This window comes from Ambystoma mexicanum, chromosome 10 (assembly GCF_040938575.1).
Source record: "Ambystoma mexicanum isolate Mex_15411 chromosome 10, UKY_AmexF1_1, whole genome shotgun sequence".
Lineage (NCBI taxonomy): Eukaryota > Metazoa > Chordata > Amphibia > Caudata > Ambystomatidae > Ambystoma > Ambystoma mexicanum.
Genome location: NC_090932.1, coordinates 1,154,892,559 through 1,154,916,330, shown reverse-complemented (window position 1 = coordinate 1,154,916,330; position 23,772 = coordinate 1,154,892,559). Strand labels below are relative to the sequence as shown.

The window sequence follows — 23,772 nt, the reverse complement described above, 5'->3', positions numbered from 1 at the left end:
GGCGGTTCAGCAGGGCTCCACCGGTGGTGTCGTCATTGCAGGTCAGCTCAGCTTCTCCCTCTTCGGATTCTTTGGTCCTGTAGCGACTTCTGAGATTCCAGTCCCCAAAGCCCTGCTTTTATGCAGAAAACCCCCCATTCATCAGTCCTAGCTGTCACTCAAACATGCTAAGTGGTGAGCCGGGCGGCTCACCACTGGGCCAATCACACAAGAGTGCGACTTGAGTTGGCGAGGCAACTCAGTCCAGGGTGCCTAATCCCCCTCCCACACATCCTGTAGACCCAGACAGAGTGGCACCACTTTAGGAAGCTTCTGTGCAAAAGCCCGCCAAAAAGTGGAACAAAGGGCTCGACTTGGGTTGGAGTTACAGAGGCGAACACAAACGCCATTTTAAAACAGAGTCCTGGCAAAAAGACCCAACCGGGGAATAAATATAAAATAAATAACCCAGCGGTATCTTTAACATTGCACCAAAAAAAGTGGTGCGTTTAAAATGAATGGGAAAATCCCATAGGAAATATTCCGGTGGAATATTTCGCGTGGTAACCACTGCCACCAGCCAGAAACTCGACGAGGGGGGACTGCACAGTGCCCCCTCGAAAAACAGACCCAGGGGAAATCTAATTACCCCTACCAGTACTTCCACAATATGATGGGTTGTACTGGTTCTGTTCACAATTTAAGACTAGTAAAGTCAAGGGTGACTTTACATGCCCTGGGAGACAGTAGTCAGTCCCAGTGTATGGAGTCTATGTTTGGGGGTCATTATAGCACTCCTGTGTTACTGCACTGAGGGTGCTGTGTAACACTTACCAAAAACACATGAAACCCTATGGAGTAAAAGACCCCATAGCCCATAAAACACATTACAAAGTCAAAGGATCTCTCAAATCATGTCTAAGAGTGGGAGAAAAAGAGTCTCACTCTTAGCAGGAGAAAAAAATAAACCCCAAAAATCCAGCAAAGCTGCTGGGGGACTCACTAGGTTTGGGAAATTAGCCTTAACAGAGAATTCTCCCTAACAGTCCTTGAACCACAAAGCATAGGTACTTGCGGTGTCCCTTGTGTATGGGGATGTGAAAATGGGCATCTACCAAGTCGAGCGACGATAGAAAATCCCTCTTCCAGCTGTCCTAGCACATGCTGAAGAGTCACATCTGAAACTTTTGGGACTTTATGTATTTGTTCAGACGGCAGAGGTCCAGAATGGGCCTCCAATCGCCGGTCTTCTTTCTGACGAGGAAGTAATGAGAGTACACTCCGGAGCCTCTTTGGGACGAGCTTGATCGCCCCCTTTCTTAACATGGCCCATACCTCCAGCAGCAGTTTAGGGACGTGGTCTTCTTGACGGGCCACTGGTGGTATCCGTGGACACTTCCGTTGGAACTCTCAGGTGTGTCTGTGGTAGAGAGCGTCCAGCACCCAACGGTCGGTGGAGATTCTCTTCCACACGCTGATGAAGTTCGCCAGCCTCCCACAGGGGTACACGGGTGGGGGCCCGACTCCAGGGCCCGTTCAATCTTGTTTCGACGTCAAAGCGCCACCTTGGGGGCCTTGGCGATGTCAACCTCCAGAATTGGCGCGGCCCCTGTAGGTCTCCTGGGCCGATGAGCGGGGGGGCTGATCGTAGAATGAGGCACCTCTTCCGAATCCTTTAGAGGAACTTTGGGATTTCCCTCCAGAAGTCCGAAAGGACTGCCGTCGTTGTTGAAGCATGCCTAAGGCACGACCCGTCTCAGTGTTCGCTTTGATGGCCTGGAGAGACTCGTCCACACCCTCGACTGAACATCCTGAGGGAAATTAGTGGCCCTAAGCCAGCCTCGCCGACAAAGGCAAACTCTGTTGCCCATTTGGCGGAATCCCGTATCAGCAATGTCTGTGGCCACTGAAATGGCATGGTCATAGCATAGCAATCCCTCTTCACTGGAGCCGATGAAGGGTTCTTCATGAGGGACAACCCCTCGTCCCAAATTTCATCCAATAACTGGACCGACAGCATGGTCTTCCTCTTTGCCTTCCGGCGCTGGTAAAGGAAACCCTCTTCTCCTCCAAGATGAGCTGGAACAGCTCTGAGGCCCTGGAGATCATTAGGTGGAACGAGCCAATCTCGTCGGGTGGAGACGAACTGGCCGGCGGAGACGGTAGATCCCCCAGGCCGCTGCCGTCATCCGTGCCAGTCATCGCCGTGTCTGGTTCTGTGTCATCCCTCCGGTGGGGGGGCAGAGGGAAAGGCAGGGGGGGCAGAGGGGTGAAAAAGCGGAGGGGGGGGTGAACTCTCTTCCTCTTCGGTGGCGGTTCCTCCGAAGGCCTCTGCGCAGCGGGCAGGATCACCAGCGCAAGGGTCATCCTTGTCCGGATTTCCGAGCGTAGGGTATGCAGAGCCGTCAGAATGTCCACTGAGATATCCCCCGGAGGATGCTGGGGTGGAGGTGAAGGGGACCGGGGCAATTGCAGCTTAGGCTGGTCCGCTCCGTCGTCACCGCCCTGCTGCTCCTCGTCCGTCTCATCATCACCTTCGTCGTCACCCTTGTCGGGATCCCTCCCGTGGGGCCTGCTCTCGACGCATCCCCCCTCCTGGAGGACCGGGAGGCTGGTGAGCTCTTCCTCTGAGGAAATGTCCGTGCCCTGGAGGACTACTGTGCCCCCCCCTTCTCTGCGACCAAGGGAGACGGTTTGGGCAAAATGATGGGCTCCATCTTCTCCCGAGTCTTTTCTTTCTTACATTGAAGGTCTCTTCCCTCCCCCCCTGGCTGGCAGGGATAATCTTGCCTTTGTGGCCGTGCCCTGGGAATCCGACCCGGCGGCCTTCGTGAGGGACGCCACTACTACTTCGATGGTAGTGTCGTCCTTCGTCTGATGCACCTGGGCCTTCGTGGTCCGGGGCAGAGTCTCCAGCCTTCAACTTAGGGGGAGGGCCGGAGTCCCACTACCTCTTGGCCTTCTCCGTCGGGGCAGGCTGGGTCTTCTCCAAAAGCTTACCCGGTTGGTCCGACTTCCTATTCTTTGAAGAACTTGAGCGTTGGTTCGTGGTCGAAGGTCCTGGAGACGTAACTCGCCCTGGCCGCTGAGGAGCTGTCACAACCGCGCTCCCGGAGGCAGTGGAATCGCGGTGCTTAGCCTTATGTTGGGCCCCCACAGCAGGAGCGCCCTCAAAAGGTCTTAGAAGACCGCTCAGTTTTCTTTTTCTGGGCCGGGGAGGCATGCTGCTGGACTCACCCAGAGAAGGGGCCTTGGCCTGCAGCCACTCGTTAAGGCGCTTGCATCAGTCAGCCCGCGTGCGCGGCACCATCTCCCGACAAGCCACGCAGTCGTCCTCCACATGCGACTGGTCCGAATGCAGGCAGTAGAGGCACATGGAATGTCCATCGTCTGATAAGACGTTCTGTAGTGTTGCAGCCGAGGCAAATCTTGAAGGGTGGCGCCGAGTCCTCCTCCTCCTCCGCAATGACATGCAGTGTAGGCCTCGAAGAAGCTTCTGGAATCCTCCAAGAAGAAACTCTATTGTTGTTATCCGCCCTTGAGGGGCACTGAAGAATCTGAAAACAGGTCCCTATTAATCAGAAGGTTAATCGGTAGAGCTTGAGGCTCAATTGACTCTTAGAAAACGCAGGAAAAGCTCGAGAGCTATAGCACGAGGACTCCCAACACTTGAACGTGCGGTAAAAATCTGAAGATGGCTGCCAGAGGAGGGGCTTAGGTAGAGGACAGTCATTGGCTGGGGGCAGTATGACCCAGAGACCAGTAATCGGTTGCTAGGAGAAAGACAGTTCAGAAGTAAAACAAACTGATTTTTTCTTTACTGAGGATTCCCAGCCTGACGGGGAATATTCATGAGCATGTGAAACCACGCCAGACACCATGCTGGAGAACACGGCCCATTCAGTAATGCAAATCAACTTACCCCACAGCCTATGGACCTCATAGTACCTCACTTTCAGACTGCAAATATAATATGCACTGTAGCTTTCCTCACACCTGCAATGGCGAGCCTGAGTGTGCAAACATTTTACTCCGCAGCATGAGGCCTACCCTTTAAAATATTCACTTTCTCCTAAAGTCCTCAAAGTAGCAAATTCACTGTAAACCCAGCACTTTCACTCATGCACCTGCACAGATTCCATGTTACCTCAATCACTTTCCCTCGCAGCCCTCCAATCATGTGCTCCAAGCATGGCAGAATCCCAATGCCAACTCCATTATTAGCCAAGTGTGTGGCCACTGGAATAACCTGCAGATAGAAACAGATGCATCAGAAAAAGCAAGGTCCGGACCTAAAACAGAGGTGCAAAAGAGAACCAACAGTAAAAAGCATAAGCAATAGGCCATGGAGGAAGGGAGCTCTGGGTTAACAGATGAGCAATCAAAAGGGCCATCCGAGAAACAGTAAAAGTCACACACTGTGGTGATAGCTATTCTTAGCCCGTAGTCCGCATTTCTCCATAATGGGTGGCATGTCCTTGGTGCAGGGACTAGATAACCCTTCAATAGTGTTCTGAAAATGTAAAACCAACAGCTTTGCATTGCTAAAGGGAACACCTTTGGCCCTGCTGGTTTCCTCCCCAATCTTGGTCAGAGAGAATGGGAGGCAGTACTACAATGGCTTTCTAGACTCTGGCCTGGGGGACAGCATTTAGGAGGCCACCCAATTTATAGTGAACAGAGAGAAGCTACTGGAGTTTAGCCAAACCAATGAAGGTAGCATGGAGAGTGGCCAAGGCTAAATCTCAGGAGAGGTGACTGGGGTCCACAATGAGTTGACACAGTGAAGCAATGAAGAATTACACTTAGACAAAAAGTTATACACATATTAAATGTATTTTACGCCCAAAAACACATTACGAAAATGACTAAACGGGTAATGTCACACAATACTAATATGAAACATGTATACAATCACAGTCAGTGTGGAATAATCAATTCATCCCTGTAAGGACAGTTTTTTCTGACGTCCAACTAAGGGCTTAGCAAAACCATTGAACTGAGATAGTACAAGACGCCACTCTTAGTATATGACTGTTCCTGAGTATGGGGTAGCGTAGAGAGCAGCTAGGCGTATTTTAGGAGGGGGATAGGGCTGTAGGAAAGTACATACAACCTGTAGAATAGCAAAGACTCACTTACAATCTGAAGTATTATTAAAGATAAAGGATTGTTATAAAATACAAGTAGGCCAAGTGACGTATTAGAGTAAGTACTGATCAGAGTCAAACGCATAAAAACACACCACAATATTTGAAGGTGCATAGACCAATGCATAAACCTTGTTCAGAACACTAACAGCAATTCTAGTGAAGTCAGACCTTATCAAGACACATTTAGTATAGGACACACCTATTCATGGGGAGTAAAACCATAAGTTACTTTCCAATTACTTTACGTAATACAAGGGTAGTAGACCCTAGTAGCTGTGCAGTGACACTCAGGTACGGAATCACTTAGTAAACCAACCTGTAAGTATACATTTCTAAATAGTGGAACGCTCATTCAAGGGTCAGTAGAAATCTATAACTATTATTCAGGGTAGCAGTTATACTAGGCGAGTAACACTTGTTGGTGTAATATACAATTACAGTTGCTTTTCAGATCAGTGGAACACAGGCAAAGGTAAGCAATAATGTTCTAACTTATTTTGGGATGGCCCAAGGCAGACCAAGGTGAGTAAAACCCATATACTTTTTTAAGGGGGATCACAAGCAAATAGAGGTAGGTATAAACCCAAGACTGTTTTAGAATCTGCATAAAACAGAGCAGGGAAAGCAAAACCCAGTTGGTGAGTTTACATACTAATATTCTGAAAGAAACAGTTGAGTGAAGCCAACAGCATTACTTTTGGGAAGAGGAACAACCAAATCACAGGTGAGTAAAAAGTATCCAAAATGTCCCATGTAAAGCGCTTAGATGAAAGCGATATATAAAAAACAAATCCTCAGGTCCATGCATGCAGGTCCACGTTACTGTATCTGCCAGCAGGGCCTGGCCCTGACATATCTCGCCCTGCTGAGCAGATACAACAGTTGTTTCCTAACTTTCTTATTTGAGAAGCATGTGACGCACACGTGCTTCTCAAATGGGAGAGTTAGGAAACAACTGTTGTATCTGCCCAGCAAGGCCCAACTGCCGACATGACATCACACACACACACACACACACACACACACACACACACACACAACACTCGACTTACCTTGGGTAGCTCGTAGCTGTCAAGTAGAGTCTCCGTCTCTCTCTCCCTCCCTCCCTCCCTGCCTCCCTCCTCGATAACGCCATTAGCCGAGGCTGGTCCAGCCTTTAAGTTCTCAGTCAGCACAATGGGAGCATGCGTCGCTGCCTGGCTGCTCCCTTCATTCTGGAGAAAAATGCTGCTGAGGCTGCACTACAATGCACTGCGGCATGTGCAGTTTATTCCCTGGCAGCCCAGACACTTTCCAAATGCACAGGCGTGCGGCACGCATGAGCGAGCTGCGAGCAAATAAATGTACCTATAGCCTGCAGACAGTCTGCCAGAACCTTTGCACGCACACAGTGACGGCTGCAGCAGCCTGCAGACATTTGCAACTACAGACAGTTTGTGCACGACCCGACAAACTTTTATTCTGGGGGGATAAATGCCATTCTACCCCCCTCAGCCCCCCACTTAAAATTGTGCGGGGATGTGTCCCTCCTGTCCCCCCCACCCCATGAGCCTGTGGTAAATGCACACCATGGTAGTGAAATCGAAAACACTGCCACCAGCCATTCAGTGAGAAAAGGGTAACATAAAAAATGTTGCATGAGAAGCTAGACAAAGGGGATACTAGGAAACCCCTCCAGCACCCTATTGTAGGATAGTGTGTGTGCTGGGTCTATAATGTAACAAATTAAGTAAAGTCAATTTCACTTTACTGCTCTTGGAAACAGTTTATCCAAGAGAAGGTATTTAAACCTTTGGGAAATCTGAAAGACTTCCCTGTGCCACTGCACTGAAGGTGCTGTGTGACACAATGTAAAAGATGATGCCTATGGAGTTTGTCAGACTCCACAACCAAGAGAAACAGGGGTCAAAAATCACATAAAAATACATAAAAGGAGTATGAAAAAGGGTCTCACTCTCTCCAGGTTAAAAAAAATCAAGTCCTCAAAATCCAGCAAAGTTGCTGGGGGTCTCTTAGGTGGAGGGAATTAGCACATTTCCAAGAATTCTCCCTAACATAGTGTTAAAGGGTTGCCCTTTCGGCTCACCTTTTACTTTCTCTGGCTAACCTTGTGAGAACTACAGTTCCAGAGGGTAGAAAGCATAGTTGTAACCCTTCTACATTTTGTTAGATGAAAATCAGCAAACCCCAGCTTATGTGGAGTGCTGGTGAGATACAATGTATCCCCTTTCTCACTAGCTCTGTAAGAATTCTATTACAGGGACAAGCTTACCTTAAATGGCTGGTGGCAGTGAACCTTTTTCCTAATTCAGTGCACCTTTTCCACTGTCTGTTTTCACAGCTGCAGTAAAGATACCCAAGGGTGCCCATTTTACCAAAATGGCCCTGGTCTTTTTTGCCATTTTCACATTTCCTGTCCCTTTTTGGATCTTCCCCCTGCCCTCCAAGGTGGGAAATACCTTTGTATGTGTGTTATCTTCGGCGGGAGACCTCTGTCAAGGTCGCCCAGCCTCCAGAGTGACTGTGAAGGCAGGAAGCGAGGGAGGAGTCCAAAACGTTGCACCCCTTTGTCTTCTGGCCTGGCAGCGAGAATCCAGTTCAAACTGGGAGGTTGGTTGTCCTGAAAGTATTGCCAACCACCCAAGTTTGAATGTTGCATGACTGTGTGATTGGCTGGGTTTCTGCATAAGTCTGATCCTGGAATCTGAAGAGGTAGTCGACCACTGGACCTGAATCCGAAGAGAAGAATAAAGAAAAACGCAACTGAGACCATTCCCAGCAACCGGAGAGCCTAGTGTAACCAGAGCCTGCTGTTACCCTTACTTCCAAGTGACCTGGGTACTCCAAAATGGACACCCCTAACCCTGGTGAGATCCACAAGACTGAATACCTGCATTTTGAGCCATCCCACATCGTGCTGCAACCTTGCGGGCTGTAATACCCTGGGACCGCGAACCATCGTGCGATGCATTGTCTCCTGAATTCCGAATCGAGCGGAAACTTTGGTGGCCTCCTCCTGGCTCTCCAGACACGTGATTCCAGCCCTTGAAGTCCCCTCAGAGGGTTGGACCAGATCAGCAATGTGAGTTCAATCAGCGATATTCACTCTTCTAACTCCTGAAAAAGGGTGCCAAAACCACAGAGCCACATCCAGCCATGAAAAAACTCTTGACTGGAGCCTTCCCCGTTGATCCCTGCTGCAAAAGCCCTTCGAGTCCAGTCTTCACAACAAGGAACTCTGCAGATCCTGAAGTCTCCCCCGCTGTAACCTCTTCTGTGCGGAGTAAACCATGCAAACAACATCTTGCCTACAGCCTTCCCTGTGATCCCTGCTGCAAAAGCTCTTCCAGTGTCCTGTCTTCAGTCCTCATGACAAAGGAATTCATCGACCAGGTTTTTGGCTGCAGATCCTGAAGTCTTGTTGCTGCAAACTCTTCTTCTGTGTTAAGGTACTTGGTTGGCTGGGGTATTTACTTGCCTTAAGCCTTTGGGATTCCTGTGTAGCTTTGGGGTGTTTGCAATTGGGAGGTTACTCATCCAGTTCACCCACGCCCACTGCTCGAATTCTTCTAGGACGTTTCCTCAGAAGTCCCTGGACCCTTTCAACCTCTCTAAAGTTTAATACTTTTTGAAAAGGCTTACTTAGGATCTGACTTTTGCTAATCCTGTGCCTATCCTGAACTATCTGTTGCACACTAGACCCTAGTGACCACCCTTCTACCACCAAGAACACTCATGCTCCAGGAATAAGGGAAAGACTTTAAGGGTTGGGTCTGTTGCCTAGAAAAGAGAACAAGTGTCTAAAAGTGTACTTACTTGTAACCGAGTTGGTTGGTAACTAACAAGAGTGAGCAGTTACAAAAGTTCTTACTTACCTTGAATATGTGTTGTGCCATTCTGAAAAGTATATGTAAGGTTGTTTATTACTATTGTTACCCAATCGAAGTTGGTACTTTATTCATCTCAGCAGGATGTAAGGCTTGTTGGCCTTGCCAGTATTTGGACCTGTACCCGCACATCAAAAAGACTGATCCCGCTGCAGAAGCGGTTAACCCATTGAGCCAGCTGGCTGTCTTTTTCGCTGTTTTCATTCATGGGGTGATATCTTTTAAACAAGTGCGGGATCCTTATTTGTCCTAACCCAGTTTGTTGGACTGCTTTGCATTACACGGAAACTTTTCTCACAAAGGCCAGCAGTTTCCCAGCCTAGGCCTTATACAAAAACATGAACACAAGAAACTGTCTCTATTTTCCACTGTGCTCCCCCCACTCCCCCCCTCAACCCCGGGGGTTAGCTTTCTGCTGAATTTTAACATTTCCCCCCCTTATGCCTCCATAAGAATATCTGGGATCGCCAACTACGCGGGCACACCTATCCCGGTGTCCTTTGCTAGGGGGTTTTCAATGTCGGCATTCAATGTTCAAGGTTAAACTCATTTCCAATTGCATTACCCTGCATTCTGGAGCCTGTAACGCTTACTCCGGGGCAAATAAATTATAATCTATTATCCCATACATTTTCTGTACGGTGGCACGCCCCGATATGTTTTTTAAAAAAAAGCAAGCTGGTGAAGGGTGACCAGTTCATTTCTTCTGGGCCCTGGGGTTGTCATTGATGCTTGGAAGATTACCTTTCATGATCACCTAGCGGGCATAAAATGATATTTGTGATGCATATTTGCCCTTAAATGCAGCTTGTTGCATACGATTTTTTAAGTTTGGGGAAGAAGAAAAGCTGACCAAAACATGCATGTAACCTGCCGTTTCTATAGATTCACGAGGAAATAATGCTTAAATCCTTATGCTTTGGGGGCATAATATGATTAATGCATGCTGCCACATTTCATATAGCACTTCTAGATGCCGTAATCCGCCCACTTCTAAGTGCTATAAACCGGGGTGTCCTTTTAACGCCATTTTATTTTATTGCTTTTTGTTTGTCATCATTAACTTAGGGGTGCAGTTTGTACGTGGATAGCATAGAACTGTGCCACACTCTAAACCACTTCCCCAAAACACTATTAATTACACTTCAATGGTGGGGCCACTCGGAGCATCACCGGGATCCAGACCTGCAACACTCTACAGTTTTTAGCTTTGGGGCCAACGCGTTGTTCCGGAGCCATTTTCCCCAGCCCATCTCTAGAAACGAAACTACTCCTTGCAGGCCCCTTTACTGGCGCCATCGCCGTAAATGAAACATGCATGTTTATGATAACGGGACCCCCTGCCCTTTAACACTCACTTTTGCTGTGATGCTTGCAACAACCGGATGTGCATTTTCATGCGCCTCTGCTGCCTGTGCTCTTGACGCGGCTTACCCAAAGGCCCTGTTGTCGTCCTTCTTTAGTCTGCTGACTAACGTTGGCCAAATACTATCCTTTCCACTTCTCCATGTGCTCTTTGTAATGCTGAAAACGATCTTACTGCGACAGTTGCCTCGATTTGCTTCTACGCTAATTTTGATGAATTGTAACATTTCCCTGTGTTCACTTCAAACTTCCAACTTGCCGTATTTCGAATCCGCTGCCCACCATACCCAAATCGAGCGGAAGTGTGTGAGGAAAGGAACCGGGAGTCTGCCTGGAGTTGTGGGGTACACCGTACACGCCAAGATGACAGGGAATGTCAGCTAGTCGTTCTGGGCTCTGTGCACAGGGCCCATGCGCCCTGGTCTGGTTAAACTCTAGTCCCTCTAGGCAGGCGTAGCACCTTCTGGCCTGAGCCTGCTAGCATTGATTTAGGGTCCCCTTGCTGACTCCCAGCAGGTCGGACAGGTGCGAATTTGATCAGGCTCGTAGGGGACCAGTTACGGAAGCACAGAGGGGCTGGGGCAGAAAGATAAATGTGAAATGGCAAGGGCACTCAAAAGAGAAGAGAATGAAGGGCCTGTGAGATACGAGACAGGGATGAGACAGTAAAGGAAGGGACCTTTGTGTGAGGGAGTGAAACAGCTGCAAAACGAAGGGGATAGGGAAAGATGGTGTCAGGTCTCAGGGAAACAGAAGGCATTAGGTTAGACTTTCTCAAATGTTAATAGTGGCTAGCTAAGGTTAATTTCACTGAAAAGACATTTCCTTAATTTAACATTATATCAGCCAGCAACTATTGTCCCAACTCAAGATGGTGGAGTACTTCCTGGCCAGCAGTGATTGGTTAATGACTATTGTGATGCAGTTTGGAACCTAAAGAAAGGTTCTAAACTGCCTTTCATTCAAGATCAGTTAATGGATGGTCACAGCACTTTAGAGCTCCTGAGAAGTCTGAAGAAAAATTAAAGAAATCACAGGGTACCAGTATCAATTCAACGGAGAAAGCAGGAGAAGAGAAAACTCAGATAAGTGACTAAAGTTATTTTAAAAAACAAAACCTGTGAGGAATAGTTGTCATGTTACAATTAAGTTAGTTCAAGTTCACCTTTGGGAACTCATTTAATTTTCATTATATTGAAGAAAAGTCAAAAACAGTTGTTGTACAGCAAATGTAAATAAGTTCTGGAAAGGAAAAGTATTTCTATGTACTATTGAAAACTATTGAACATTTGTTTTTATTGTGTGTTGCGGTGAATAAACAATTGAATTCCTGCTTGCACGCGACTCTCGAAAGCATACTTGAGAAAATAGAAAGACGTTTGTGTATCGTCGCACGTCGGCCGCTTTAGAGGAAAGGACTCAAACATAAGGCGTCGTGTCCAGGAAGCTCTTTGCAGGCGTTGCGTAATACTTTTCATTCGGTTCATAGAAGGTTTAGTTTGAGACAGCGTGCATTCCTGATCACGTGAGTGAAAATTCAAGTAAACATCATTCTATGTCAGCTGTTAAAAGTAGAAAGCAGCAAAAGCGACCACCTTACTAGCGCCATGCAGTGACAGCACAGCATTTCAGGAGGCTTGTGCGCGCGTATTAAGCGACATTCAGAGATGTGCAAAATTTTACAACGTTTTATTTTTTGGAGCTAATCTAAAATTCTGAAATATATTACAGTACAGAAGAAGAATTAATAAAGAGATTCAGATATTTCTCACAAATCTAAGAGTTTCATGCTGTATTGAGAGATTAAATATTAAATCAGCAAAAACAAGAGGAAGCTTTCTAATTAACAGAATTCAATACAAGTTTAATGTTCATTAACAGGAAGTTCTGCACTATTCAGAAGACATCCAGATTAAACTGAAGAGATTGAAAAGTCTAAGCATCAATCAGAGAAAGGTTTAAGTCAACTATAAGGATTAATTCTTTCAAGAGTCTCTCAGTAAATATACAGAGACTGTCAGGTAATTAAGGGGTTTTGGAAAGGTTTATATTGGAAATGGTTAGTGAGAATTATTTCAGAATTTAATTGTTGCTATGTCATTTGCAGGTATCCAGAGTTCCGAGGTCGCAAGCAGTTAAGGACTCCAGTGTTATCCTGGCCGTTTGTTATTTTCTCCAAATCCCCTTTTCCCCCACTCTGGTCAATCCAATAATTGTTGGTTATACTGGTTTGAGGGACTGGGTGGGCTATTCATCTGCTCCTGCAGAAGATTCAGTGTTGGAACCTGATAGATGGGGAGGGGAAGACAGGAGGACATTCATTAAATCAACGGAGAAAGAAAGAGGAAGGGCAGTTTGAAGTCAGAGGTCGTTAAAGAGAACTCACTTGGAGAAGAGGGGGGAGCGGGCTAAGCACAATGCCATATCCTCGTTCCTTTCCTCGCTGCTTTTCTTTTTCTTAATTTTCTTCTGTTTTCTTTTCTTCTTTTTTGCCATTTCTTTGTGGAAAGGTCCTTCTTGAGATTTACTCTGCGCGCCAAACAAGGTTTGGTCCCATTGTTCGCTTTGAATTTGGCGGGATTCACGAGTGAAGCCCATCTCTGGCTCCAGGGTGTCTGGGTGGGCAGGAAGTGAGGGAGGTGCCCGAAACTTCATGTGCTTAGTCTCCTAGGAGACCCAAATTCACTCTGTAGTGATTAGCCGGCTGACTGTCCAGCAAGGACAGCCACCCTGCTGGGGGACTGACAGCTAGGCTGGAATGAATGGGAGAGAAAGGCAAGGCTTTTGGCTTGGAAGGCAGAGTCGACCAATGGACGAAGGAACCAAAGAAGAACTTGAAGAGGACCAACTCAGCACACTTGGAGGTTGAGGGTAATTGTGAATTCACAAGCGAACCCTCAGTGAAAGGGGAATCACCCTTTAACAATATAAACAGGCTTGTGAATTGAAGCTGTTTCAGTGGGGAAGACTAACACGACAAACACTACAGAGTCACATTTCAAAAAGTATTGAACAGGACATCACAGTGGAAAAATACATTTTAATAATGAATTCACAATTTCTAAAAACAAAAGCGTAGTACAAAGTGCTATGAGTACAACCTGCATCTCATCATCCCAGTAAACATATTGATTATGAGCAAATTACTACAGACACACCATACATTAAGAACAAGCTCTTTCTATAGCTAATTTCTAAAGTGACTCGTGCTGTGCAACTTCACACTGGTCATACCATGTTCTCCACTCATCCACTTCTAACACATCCGTACTACCATTCACAGTTATTCATGTTCCTACACAGTTCCATCATATATAAAAACCAAAAATGATCAGCCCAACATGTTTCTTTCCTAATCGTATCTGGGTTTCTTTCCACGGAAATTCATCAGGGGCTAAAACAATTATGGTGTTTTTGCAACAAGCAGGTTTAAGGTTAAATCTATCATCTAGATCTTTAGACAAGAAAACTAATATGTCATAATTGGTCAATCAGGTCTTCAATTCCTGGAGGGTTGTGGCTGTAGCTATACTGAGAGTCTTCCCCCTACAATAAAATAGCAAATAAATTGAAAGTCAATGTACATCGAAGACTGAATTCAGTCAGATTATCTATTGCGGTGAGTCCAAATCAATAATGATGCTTAAGAATAGCATTTACATTTTCAGATTCCATTGGTGTGGCACACTCACAATGTCTCAAAGATAAGAGGGATGAGGAATCTCACGCCTCTTGGCTCGAGGTAATGGATCAGAGAGTAAATCACTCAGCCAATCAAATTGGCCTGGTAATACTCCAGATATTATACATCACAGTTCAGGTCTGTTATACCTTTCAATTGCTTTTAAAACATTTGTATCTAGAGAGGAATTTTTAGTGAAAGCCGAGTGTAAAGTGTTACAGCCGTATGCAACCAAGAAATCACTATCAGGTTGATATCTTTCGCAGAGGGAGCCCTTTGGGTTTACAATTAGCATCTAGTTTCCTACTTCTCCCTTTCCTCCCCCTCTCTCCTCTCGCCCTTTTCCTTTGTCTTGACCGCTCACCTCAACCAAAGAATTCCTGTTGATCCAAGCAGTAAGTTTAGCATCAGTGATGTTGATTGCTGGGATTAGACGTCAAACTTGTTTAGCAGAAAACAAAGTCACAAGCATAGGAAGGTGAATCTTATCAGTCAATAGCTAAACAAGGAGGGGGAGGGGCAGAGAAGCACAGACCAACATCAATTAGGTTCTCATTGTTCCTCACTTCGTTTGGAGTTAGTTTCAAAAGGCCGGAATACACATCGGGTTGGTATACCTAAATTGGCTTCCATCTGTGCTATATTCGAGAGTGGTCCTGCATCAATCTCGTATGTTCAGAGTCCACACTCAGTCGCGTTATCATCGCTCACAAGGGTGTGTTATAAAACAACCCAGTTCAAATCTGGCGAGGTACTGTTCCAGAATGGATGGCAATTACTGTCCGGAGCATGAGAGAAAGTAAAGAACTTGAAGAGGACGCGTGCTGCAACTCCTGGACCATTGGTTTGCCCGGTGAAGCCCTGCTGCTGTGCTGAAACTCCAAATTCATATCGACAGAGGAGCCCCTGCAAGGACGACTTCTCCCCTTGAGTTTGTGGGACCAATCAACTCCAAAGTAAGACACATGGACATCCTTCTCAGAGCTGGTTGAATTTCCACAGAGTTGCTGCTGGAAACCGAATAGCCAGGGAGAAGACAACTAGACTGTGCGTTGCTTTTAAGTTGGCCAAGAGCTCCAGGAAGATCCTCCGGACGTCCCAGGAAGCAGGACTGGCCGAGCCTGACCCCCTCCCCCTCAACAGAGTGCAGGACCCCAGAAGCAAGGAAAGTCCATTTCGACAGCCAGAAACCACAGTGTTGCTATTTGCGGTAGTCCCGAAACACTGAAGTGCCACTAGTTGGCAGGATTTCCAGTTGCGAGCAGTAACCGTCCCATTGTAGAGCAGGAGCCCCCAGAAGTCCTCCCTCTTGTCCCCACGACTGTGGCTCAGGAACAGTGAAATCTGGCAGAGCTGCTTTAGGAACAGAAGTCATCTGCTGCACTTTTTCTTCAATACATAGGTACTGTAAAGTCTGAGAGAACTTACCTCTCATTGTAGAGTTGCTTGCTTCTTCTACTACTCACAAGTAGTATCAGCTTGTGGCCCTATATTCGATTCTTCTTTTCTTCAAAGACTTCAGAAACATTTTGCAAAGACTTTTCTACTTACCTACCAGAAATGCTTCATCCAATATAAGACTTACCCATTGACTTTGGCTTAGCTTGTTATACTGAATGACTCTACTTAGGGGATCCAAAGACTCTACTTAGGGGATACAAAAGTATTTGCCTGCTTAAGAATATTTGTTTTCTCTTTTTGTTCTAATAACTTTGACCTGTTACCAACGTCTAACAGTATTCCAAATGCAAACAGTAAGATATTAATGTTCCCAGAACCCTAGCTATTGAAGTCACCCGGGGGTGTAGGTTGTGTTTGTGGGCCATCCCAAAGGGTTTTTACTGATTTAGAAAGAGTGTACAGTACTGAAGTGTATTTGTGTGTTACTATTATATTGCTCCCTTCTGAAGAAGGCTTATTCTAACTGAATGATAAATACATGAATAATTTTTTATTCAAGAAACCTTGTGTGTAAACGTTTATTTGAATACTTGTCACTGTGAATCTCTAACTCCCCTACAGCTCACATTGACCCCTCTGGAGATAGGCCTGGCTGCTCAACACGCTAACAAAACTGTGTAGTACAAGCTTATACCAAAGGTTGGGTTTCCTATACCTGTAGTCAGAGTTGTTGTATTTCACCCAAAGGGTACTGCATACAAACTTTGCCTAACACGTCTTCTTCGTAGACAGGTGCTTCATCGATGAGGATGCTGTTTTAGAGGAAGGTTTAACCGTCGACGACGGCGTAGTCTTAGTAGACGGTGAAGTTAACTTAGATGTAGACAGAGTCCCCGTGGACGACCGCTTCGCCGACAAAGGAGAGGATAAAGAGAAATGTTTACCTTTTTGCGATTCCAGTCACCATGGCATCCTGGGTGCTTTAGAGGACTTTCCACTCCTCCTCTTCTTGTCCTTTGCTGGTGGGGAGTGTGCTCCGTCTATTGACAAAGCTCTCCTTTTGTGAGCTCGCTTCTCAGTGTGCCTGGAGAAGGTTGATGGTGCCGTCTTGCAGGATTCCTCATCTGAGGACATTTGCCTGCTCTCCAGATGTAAAAACAGTTTTCTGTGCCTGTCCGCCAGGGTTTTCTTGGTGAATGTCTGACAAATACTGCATCCCTGAATGTTATGAGGGCAGAGGCAGTGGATGCAGAGTTTGTGCTCGTCCCTCACAAAGATGACCTTCTTGCCACACCTTGACAGTCTTTGAAGAGAGAAGTCTTCTCCTTGACAGTTTGAACTTGTTGAGCCATGAGGAGAGAGCATTATTAGACAGAGTTTTTGGGAGTGTGTTGAGAAAGGAACAAGTTACTTACCTGTAACTGTTCTCCAGCGTGGGTCTGGCATGGATTCACATGCTTATGAATATTCCCTGTCGTCAGGCTGGGAATCTTCGGTAAAGAAAAAAATCAGTTTCACTTCTGAACTTTCTTTCTCCTAATAACCAATCACTGAGCTCTGGGTCATACTGCCCCCACCCAGTGACAGCCCTCTATCCAAGCCCCTCTGACAGCCATCTTCAGATTTGGTCGCACGTAAAGTGGCAGTAGGACCAAGAGAAGAGCCGCAGAGGGGCAGGCGGAAGGCTTCGCATGTGAATCCATGCCAGAACCATGCTGGAGAACAACAGTTACAGGTAAGTAACTTGTTCCTTCTCCAGCATGGGGTCTGGCATGGATTCACATGCTCATGAATAAAGAATACATAGCAGTACACACATGCACAACCACGGGAGGTGGCAAGGCTCAACATAAGCATCTCTTACCTCCTCACCAGGCTCACCTTCAAGCTAACAGGTTGCGCAGCACTGCTTGGCAGAGTCTGGACCCTTCTCTGGAATCCCGGTCTACGCAGTAGAATCTCGTGAAGGTGTGAGTCGACCTCCTCGTTTAGATGAAAGTCTGATGGTACCTTGGGCATGAAGGAGGGGTGCGTCCGCAGCACCACCCTCTCGAGGAAAGTCAAAAAAGGTGGTTTTCACGAGAGGGCCTGGATCTCTCCTGCTCGTCATGCGGAGGTGATGGCCACGAGAAAAAAAGTCTTCCACAACAAAAACTTGAGTGGTGCAGAATGCATAGGCGCGAATGGAGGTGCCATGAGCCTAGTAAGCACCACATTGAGTTCCCACATCGGGGCTGGAGCCTTCACCGGCGGGAACAAATGAAACAGTCCTTTGACAAACTCCTTAACCAGATGCTGTGACCATAATGACGACCGTCCCGGAGATCTGGTGTAGCGGGAGATAGCTGCCAGATGAACTTTGATGGAGGCATGGGCCAGTCCTGCTTTGGCCAACGATATCAAATAGGGTAGCAGCTAGGGTTGATCTTCTGTGCACGGCACCAAACGGCGAACCTCTTCCATTTACGTCTGCAGCATTTAAGAGTAGACGATGCTCTGGCCTTGGCAAGCACCTCCTTGCAGTCTGCTGGGAGATTGTAACCCCCAAACTCTAATGGTGCAGGAGCCAGGCCTTCAGGTTCAGCGATCCTGGGTCGTGGTGCAGAATTGCGCCTCCTTCCCTGGCGAGAAGATCTGCAACCACCGGAAACTTGACTGGAGGGGACGCTGATATGTCGAGAAGGTCCGGGTACCAGATCTGCCTTGGCCACGCTGGTGCAACAAGGATCATCCTGCACTGGGACCGGCTGAGTTGATGGACTAGTCGGAAGAAGCAACGGCAACGGAGGGAACGCATACAGAAACAGGCCGTCCCAGGGGAATGAGAATGCGTCCCCCATGCTCACCGGCTGGGGAGACCTGCTGGCGAACCTCCGGCACATTCTGATCATCGCTGTCGCAAATAGATCGATCTGGGGATTGCCCCATCTGTGGAACAGGTGATCCACATGTTCCTGCCAAAGTTCACACGCGTGGCAAGAGCGCAGTTCCCTGATGAGAGTCGGTGACTGTTCTTCACTCCTGCCAGGTGAAACGGGATGAGGAACATCCCCTGGGCAATGGCCCAGTGCCATAGGTCCTGTGCTGTTTTGGAGAGCGCTGTGGATCTAGTGCCCACTGCTTCCTGATGTAAAGTATTATGGTGGTGTTGTCTATGAAGACCCGCACCACTTTGCCCTTGAGGGACTGAAGGAACTATTTGAGGACCCAAAACACAGCCTGCAGCACCAACACGTTGATGTGCAACAATTTCTCCTCCAGCCTTCATAATTTCTCCTAGGGCAGCCACAGGCCTCTTGCGTGAAGACTTCCGGAGTGAGTTCCCCATCCATCGAGGGAGGCGTCCGTCGTGACCGTCTCCTGGTGCGGCGGTGTCTAGAAATATGCGCCTCCAGACAGATGTGCGCAAACTCTCCACCAACTTATTGCTCGACGGAAGCTCTCGTTGAGTGTGTTCTTGTCCTGGAAGCTTCCCGATACTTGTATCCAACGGGCATCAAGGAACTCCTGTAGAGGATGCATCTGTAGCCTGCATAGTCGGATGAAGTAGATGCATGACATCATGCCGAGCAGTGACTTGATGGACTTCACTGTGGCGACCTTCAGGGCGAAAAGCTGTTGTATCTTGCCCAAGATGGCCTCTATCCTCTTCTCCGACGGAGACGCGAGGCACGACACTGTTGTGTCGGGGTCCCAGAAACAGCGCGTCCTGCGATGGAGTCAAGCAGAACTTTGCATAGTCCACAGAGAACACCAGATCCGTCAGAAGGCGAACGGTACTCGCCGTGTGGTCGACAGCGATGTCCTTCGAACTGGCCTGGATGAGCCAGTCGTCCAGAAAAGTGTAGACGTGGATCCCCTGCAGTCGCAGCTGCGCCGCCACTGGTGCCAGGCACTTGGTGAAAACCCTTGGCACCAACTTCAATCCGAAGGGAAGGGCCTTGAATAGGTAGTGCTTCCCTTTTACCACAAAGCATAGAAGCCTGCAGTGCTCCTTTTGAATAGGGATGTGGAAGTACGCATCCTCCAGGTCCAGTGCCGGCAGGAAGTCCCCCTCTTCCAGCTGTCCAAGCATGTGTTGAAGCGTGACCATCCGGAATTTCTGGTACTTGATGTACTTGTTTAGTCGACGGAGATCAAGGATGGGCCTCCAGCCCCCAGTCTTCTTTTTCATGAGGATGTACCTTGAGTAAACTCGAGCCGTGGAGCCTCTTTTGGACGAGCTCCATCTAGCCTTTTCTTAACATGGCCCGCACCACCAGCAACAGCTGAGGGACGTGGTTTTCCTGCCGGGCCACCAGTGGTATACGGGGACACTTTTGTTGAAATTCCAGGGTGTGTTAGTGGGTGAGAGCGTCCAGCACCCAACGGTCGGTGGAGATGGGCTTCCACACGCTGAAGTTTGCCAGCTGGCCTCGCACCGGGGTGCACGGGTGGGGGCCTGACGCCACTGTAGGTTCAATCCTGCTTGGATGTCGAAGGGCCGCCTTGGGGGCCCTGGCAACAAGGATGTCCTCCTCCGAAGGCCTTGGCGCAGCCCCTGTTGGTTTCCTGGGCCAAAGAGCGGGAGGGTTGGCGGTAACTAGCAGAGCCCCCGCCGAAACCCTTGAATGAGCCTTGGGACTTTCTGTCTGAGGGCCGAAAAGACGGCCTCTGTTGTTGAAGAGTGCCCAAGGACTGCACTGTCTCAGTGTCCGTCTTGATGACACTCATCTACAGCCTTCGCAGACACATTGTCCCAGTCGAAGGGTATGTCCAACACCTTCGACTGAACGTCCTGACGAAAGTTGGTGGCCTTGAGCCAGCCATGACTAAAGGCAAACGCTGTGTTTCCCATATGGCGGAATCCAGCATCGGCAATGTCCATGGCCACTGTACTGGCGTAGAAAGAGAAAATTGGACGGATATGGCACACCCTATTAATGTGGGTAATAGTGTATTGGATTATTGTCTAAGTAGGAAATTTAAGGAAAATAGAAAATAGATATGAGGTGCAGAGGAGAGATAGGCAACCTTGACACCTAGGTTGCACAAAGTTATAAGAAACAAGATAAGTTCCCAATTAAGGAACTCACGTCCCCTGCACACTTTCCAATGTCTGGAAAACCAGACCAACAATTAGTTTGTATACTAAACAGTGTTTCTAATATCTTTTGAAACCATTGCATTAAACCAAATTTAAGAAGGTGATTTATTAAAGAAATCAACATTCAGGCAAAGTAGGTCACAAGAACCAAAATTAATATTTATTCTTGATGTTGAAACTGTGGATGGCCCAACGTGTTTTGAGTAGAACACTCATCATCAGGGGAAAATCAAAAATTCTAAGGAAAGATATGTACAAAATTTACATTAGAGTGATATTTTCCATTAACAACAATTTTGCAAAACAAGTCGTTTCTACAAACTTCAATTGCTATACAGGCTAATTGAATGAGCATAATAAACAGTAGATATCCAAAGTTCTGGGTACATTGACGCAACAAATTAACATGTTTTAACTGGACAGCTATCATAACATTTCTATTAGAATAAAAGCAGTAGATCGGTGTCATGGGATTACTTTATAGACTGTGCTGTGCACAAGGGTGACTATATGATTATCGAATAGATATAACCAGTGTAGACTAAAGAGTAACAGCAGATAGAAGTAGCTCTAACCTTGTGAATTTAGTAAAATATCTTCAAGCGAAGAGGTAGTAGGTCCGGGGAGAGTATCCCAGGTAATTGATGAGACAGTACAAGATGAGTATTGGCAACAGACTCATATCTGTAAAAGAGGAGTGAGTATCAGAAGCTAGTAAGAGGGTGCAGGAAGAGAAAACTAAGGCTAAAAAAATAATAATCAACTTACAACTGATGGCGATCTATCTGGACACTGAATAATGCGTATAGCCATGGTATAGTTCCCAAGGTTCTTAGTGGTCCAAGGAGGTGGCTTGAAAAACCCAGATTGTATCCAATATCTTTTTCAAATGTTCATCAGGTATCCACTGTCACTAAAAGAAATAACAATGGGAAGAGTGGAAAAAATCTTAGCGGGAAAAAAAAAAATTGGGAAGAGTGTAACTAAAGAGGTGCAGGACTTGGTGGGAAGGAGGTACTGCACAGAGAGGGCTCCTGTGCATATCAAGAACACCTTTGGTAGGGAAGATTTTACCTGTTTAACAATAGCGCTGCCAACTGGAGACCGGAGCCCAGAAGGAAAGCCGACGTCATTTGCAACACTGTGCGTGTTTATATTGTGTTCTAAGGCGTGACGTCATCACGCGGATGCGTGTGACGCGGCGTGCTCAAATTGGAGTATAATTAGAAGATATGCCATAAGTATTATCTGGGGAAGACATCACAATAGTGGAACTATTGTCACTGTCACAAAGTGAGTAATTGTTGCGGACAAGTGCGAGGCAGAGTAACGGAGGCCCGGGATGTTGATAACATGACGTCATCACGTTAGCGTGTGCATGACGTAATGTGTAAACAAACCCGAGACGGCTAACTTGCGATCCCTACAAGGCACATGGGAACTCAGTTGAGTAAAAAAGGCCCGTGAAAAAGATGCAGGAAAGCAAAGTACTTCTAGTTCGGCTGGAGACAAGGCCAATCATGCTAATGGTGTGAACGGCGCCACAACATGGCATCCGTGTCACGGAGAGTTAATGTAATCAGAGGAACATAAAAACACTATGTGAGCAACCTAGAAAAGGCCCCCAAAGAAACAACCTAATAATAATATCCGGGAGAGGGAGATCAAAATCGAGGTATGGTAAAAAACAGCTTGCTGTTACGTTAACCAGCTAAAAAAAGGCCCCTGTAGGGGGAAGAAGGCGGTACTCGTTGCTCAGAATGAAAGTACCAGAGGATATCCAGTGCACAGAACACAAGAGTGTTCTGTTAGAATAGTGAGGACTTTGTAGTGTAGGACCGCTGTAATTGGTCAATAAAGCGACCATTATGCAATTATTAGAGTAGTATATAGTGATTAGCACTGCATGCATGAATGATGTGACTGGAATTTATTAGAGTCCATATTGGATCTAAAAGAGGGGCGAAGGATCAAGGATACTAACCTAAAAACAACTCATATCAAGAGTCACAAGGTCTATTATTTATGCCCCTTCAAGATATAGTCATTTCCATAATTATGATGTATAGGCCAGACAACTTCACTGCCCATAAATGGTTCACAATTTGGTTGCAAATCAAGTGTCATAGAACATATGATCAATGACATAAATAACACTTGGCCGGTCATGCAGACAGACTATAATTTGTGTATAACCAAATTAAGAGGCGCTCTATCTGCCATCGGCATGGTGCACAATCTAAAGGTGGTCATACAGTCATTTAATCAGTTACATCTCTAGCCAGAACATATCAAGTGTGACTACAGGTGGTAATCAAGACAGAAAAAAAGAGTAATATGTTGGTGATTTTTTTTAATAAATGGACCAAGTAGTAGTCTTCGTTAAGCCCCAGGGGGGACATTGCATCAAGTCTATGTATCCAATATAGTTCTTTTTGTGCAAGTAGTTTTGGTAAGTCTCCTCCCCTGTGTAGGGGGTGCAATACTTCTAGTATTGCAAATCTCATCTGTGAAATACTGTGATTGTTGTCCCTAAAATGCCAGAACACAGGTGATTTGAGATTTTTGGTTCTGATCTGTCACTTATGCTCGATCCATCTTTACTTAACTTTTCTACTGGTCTTCCCCACGTAGTATTTGCCACAAGGGCATCTGATGGTATAGACTACATTTTTAGAATCACAAGTTGCATAGCTTTTCAAAGGAATCTTCTTGCCGTTATTAGGATGCCTAATGTGATTGCCTTTTATGATGTTCGAACAATGTTGGCAATTTTGGCAGGGGAAAGTGCCGTTTTTTGTCTTAGTAAGTGTCCTCTGAGTGGAAGTTTTAGGTCTTTCTGCTTTTATTAGCGCATCTCTGAAATTCCTTCCTCTTTTATACGCCAACATTGGAGGAGATGGAACGAGACGGTTAAGGTTGGGATCTGATTTAATAAGGTCCCAATTTTTAGTGATGATCGTTTTGACCTGGAAACTCTGTGCTGAGTATCTCAATGTGTAAATCAAGTTGGATTTAGTCTGTGTTGGTTGTTTATTCAGTAACCTGTCCCGAGGTTGAGATTCCGTTCTGGTGATGGCTTGCGTCACTACTTGTTCTGGAAATCCCCTTTCCAGAAATCTCGATCTCAGTGTCAAATTCGGTTTGTCGCTTTTCTGTGTTGGAAGTGATCCGTTTGGCTCGTAAGAGTTGACTGTAGGGAAGATTGTTCTTAAGATG

The 23,772-nt window shown here is 46.6% G+C and overlaps 1 protein-coding gene across 4 annotated transcripts in view; it reads right to left on the bottom strand.

Annotated features, from left to right (window-relative positions):
- The window catches only part of KANSL3 (KAT8 regulatory NSL complex subunit 3), a 1,222,374-nt gene that overhangs the window by 844,939 nt on the left and 353,663 nt on the right, over positions 1 to 23,772 (bottom strand). For all 4 annotated transcript variants that reach the window (XM_069619075.1, XM_069619076.1, XM_069619078.1 and 1 more), the window contains one exon: positions 4,127 to 4,228. In XM_069619075.1, coding sequence (XP_069475176.1) covers positions 4,127 to 4,228 — 102 coding nt within the window. The remainder of the gene's footprint in view (positions 1 to 4,126; positions 4,229 to 23,772) is intronic.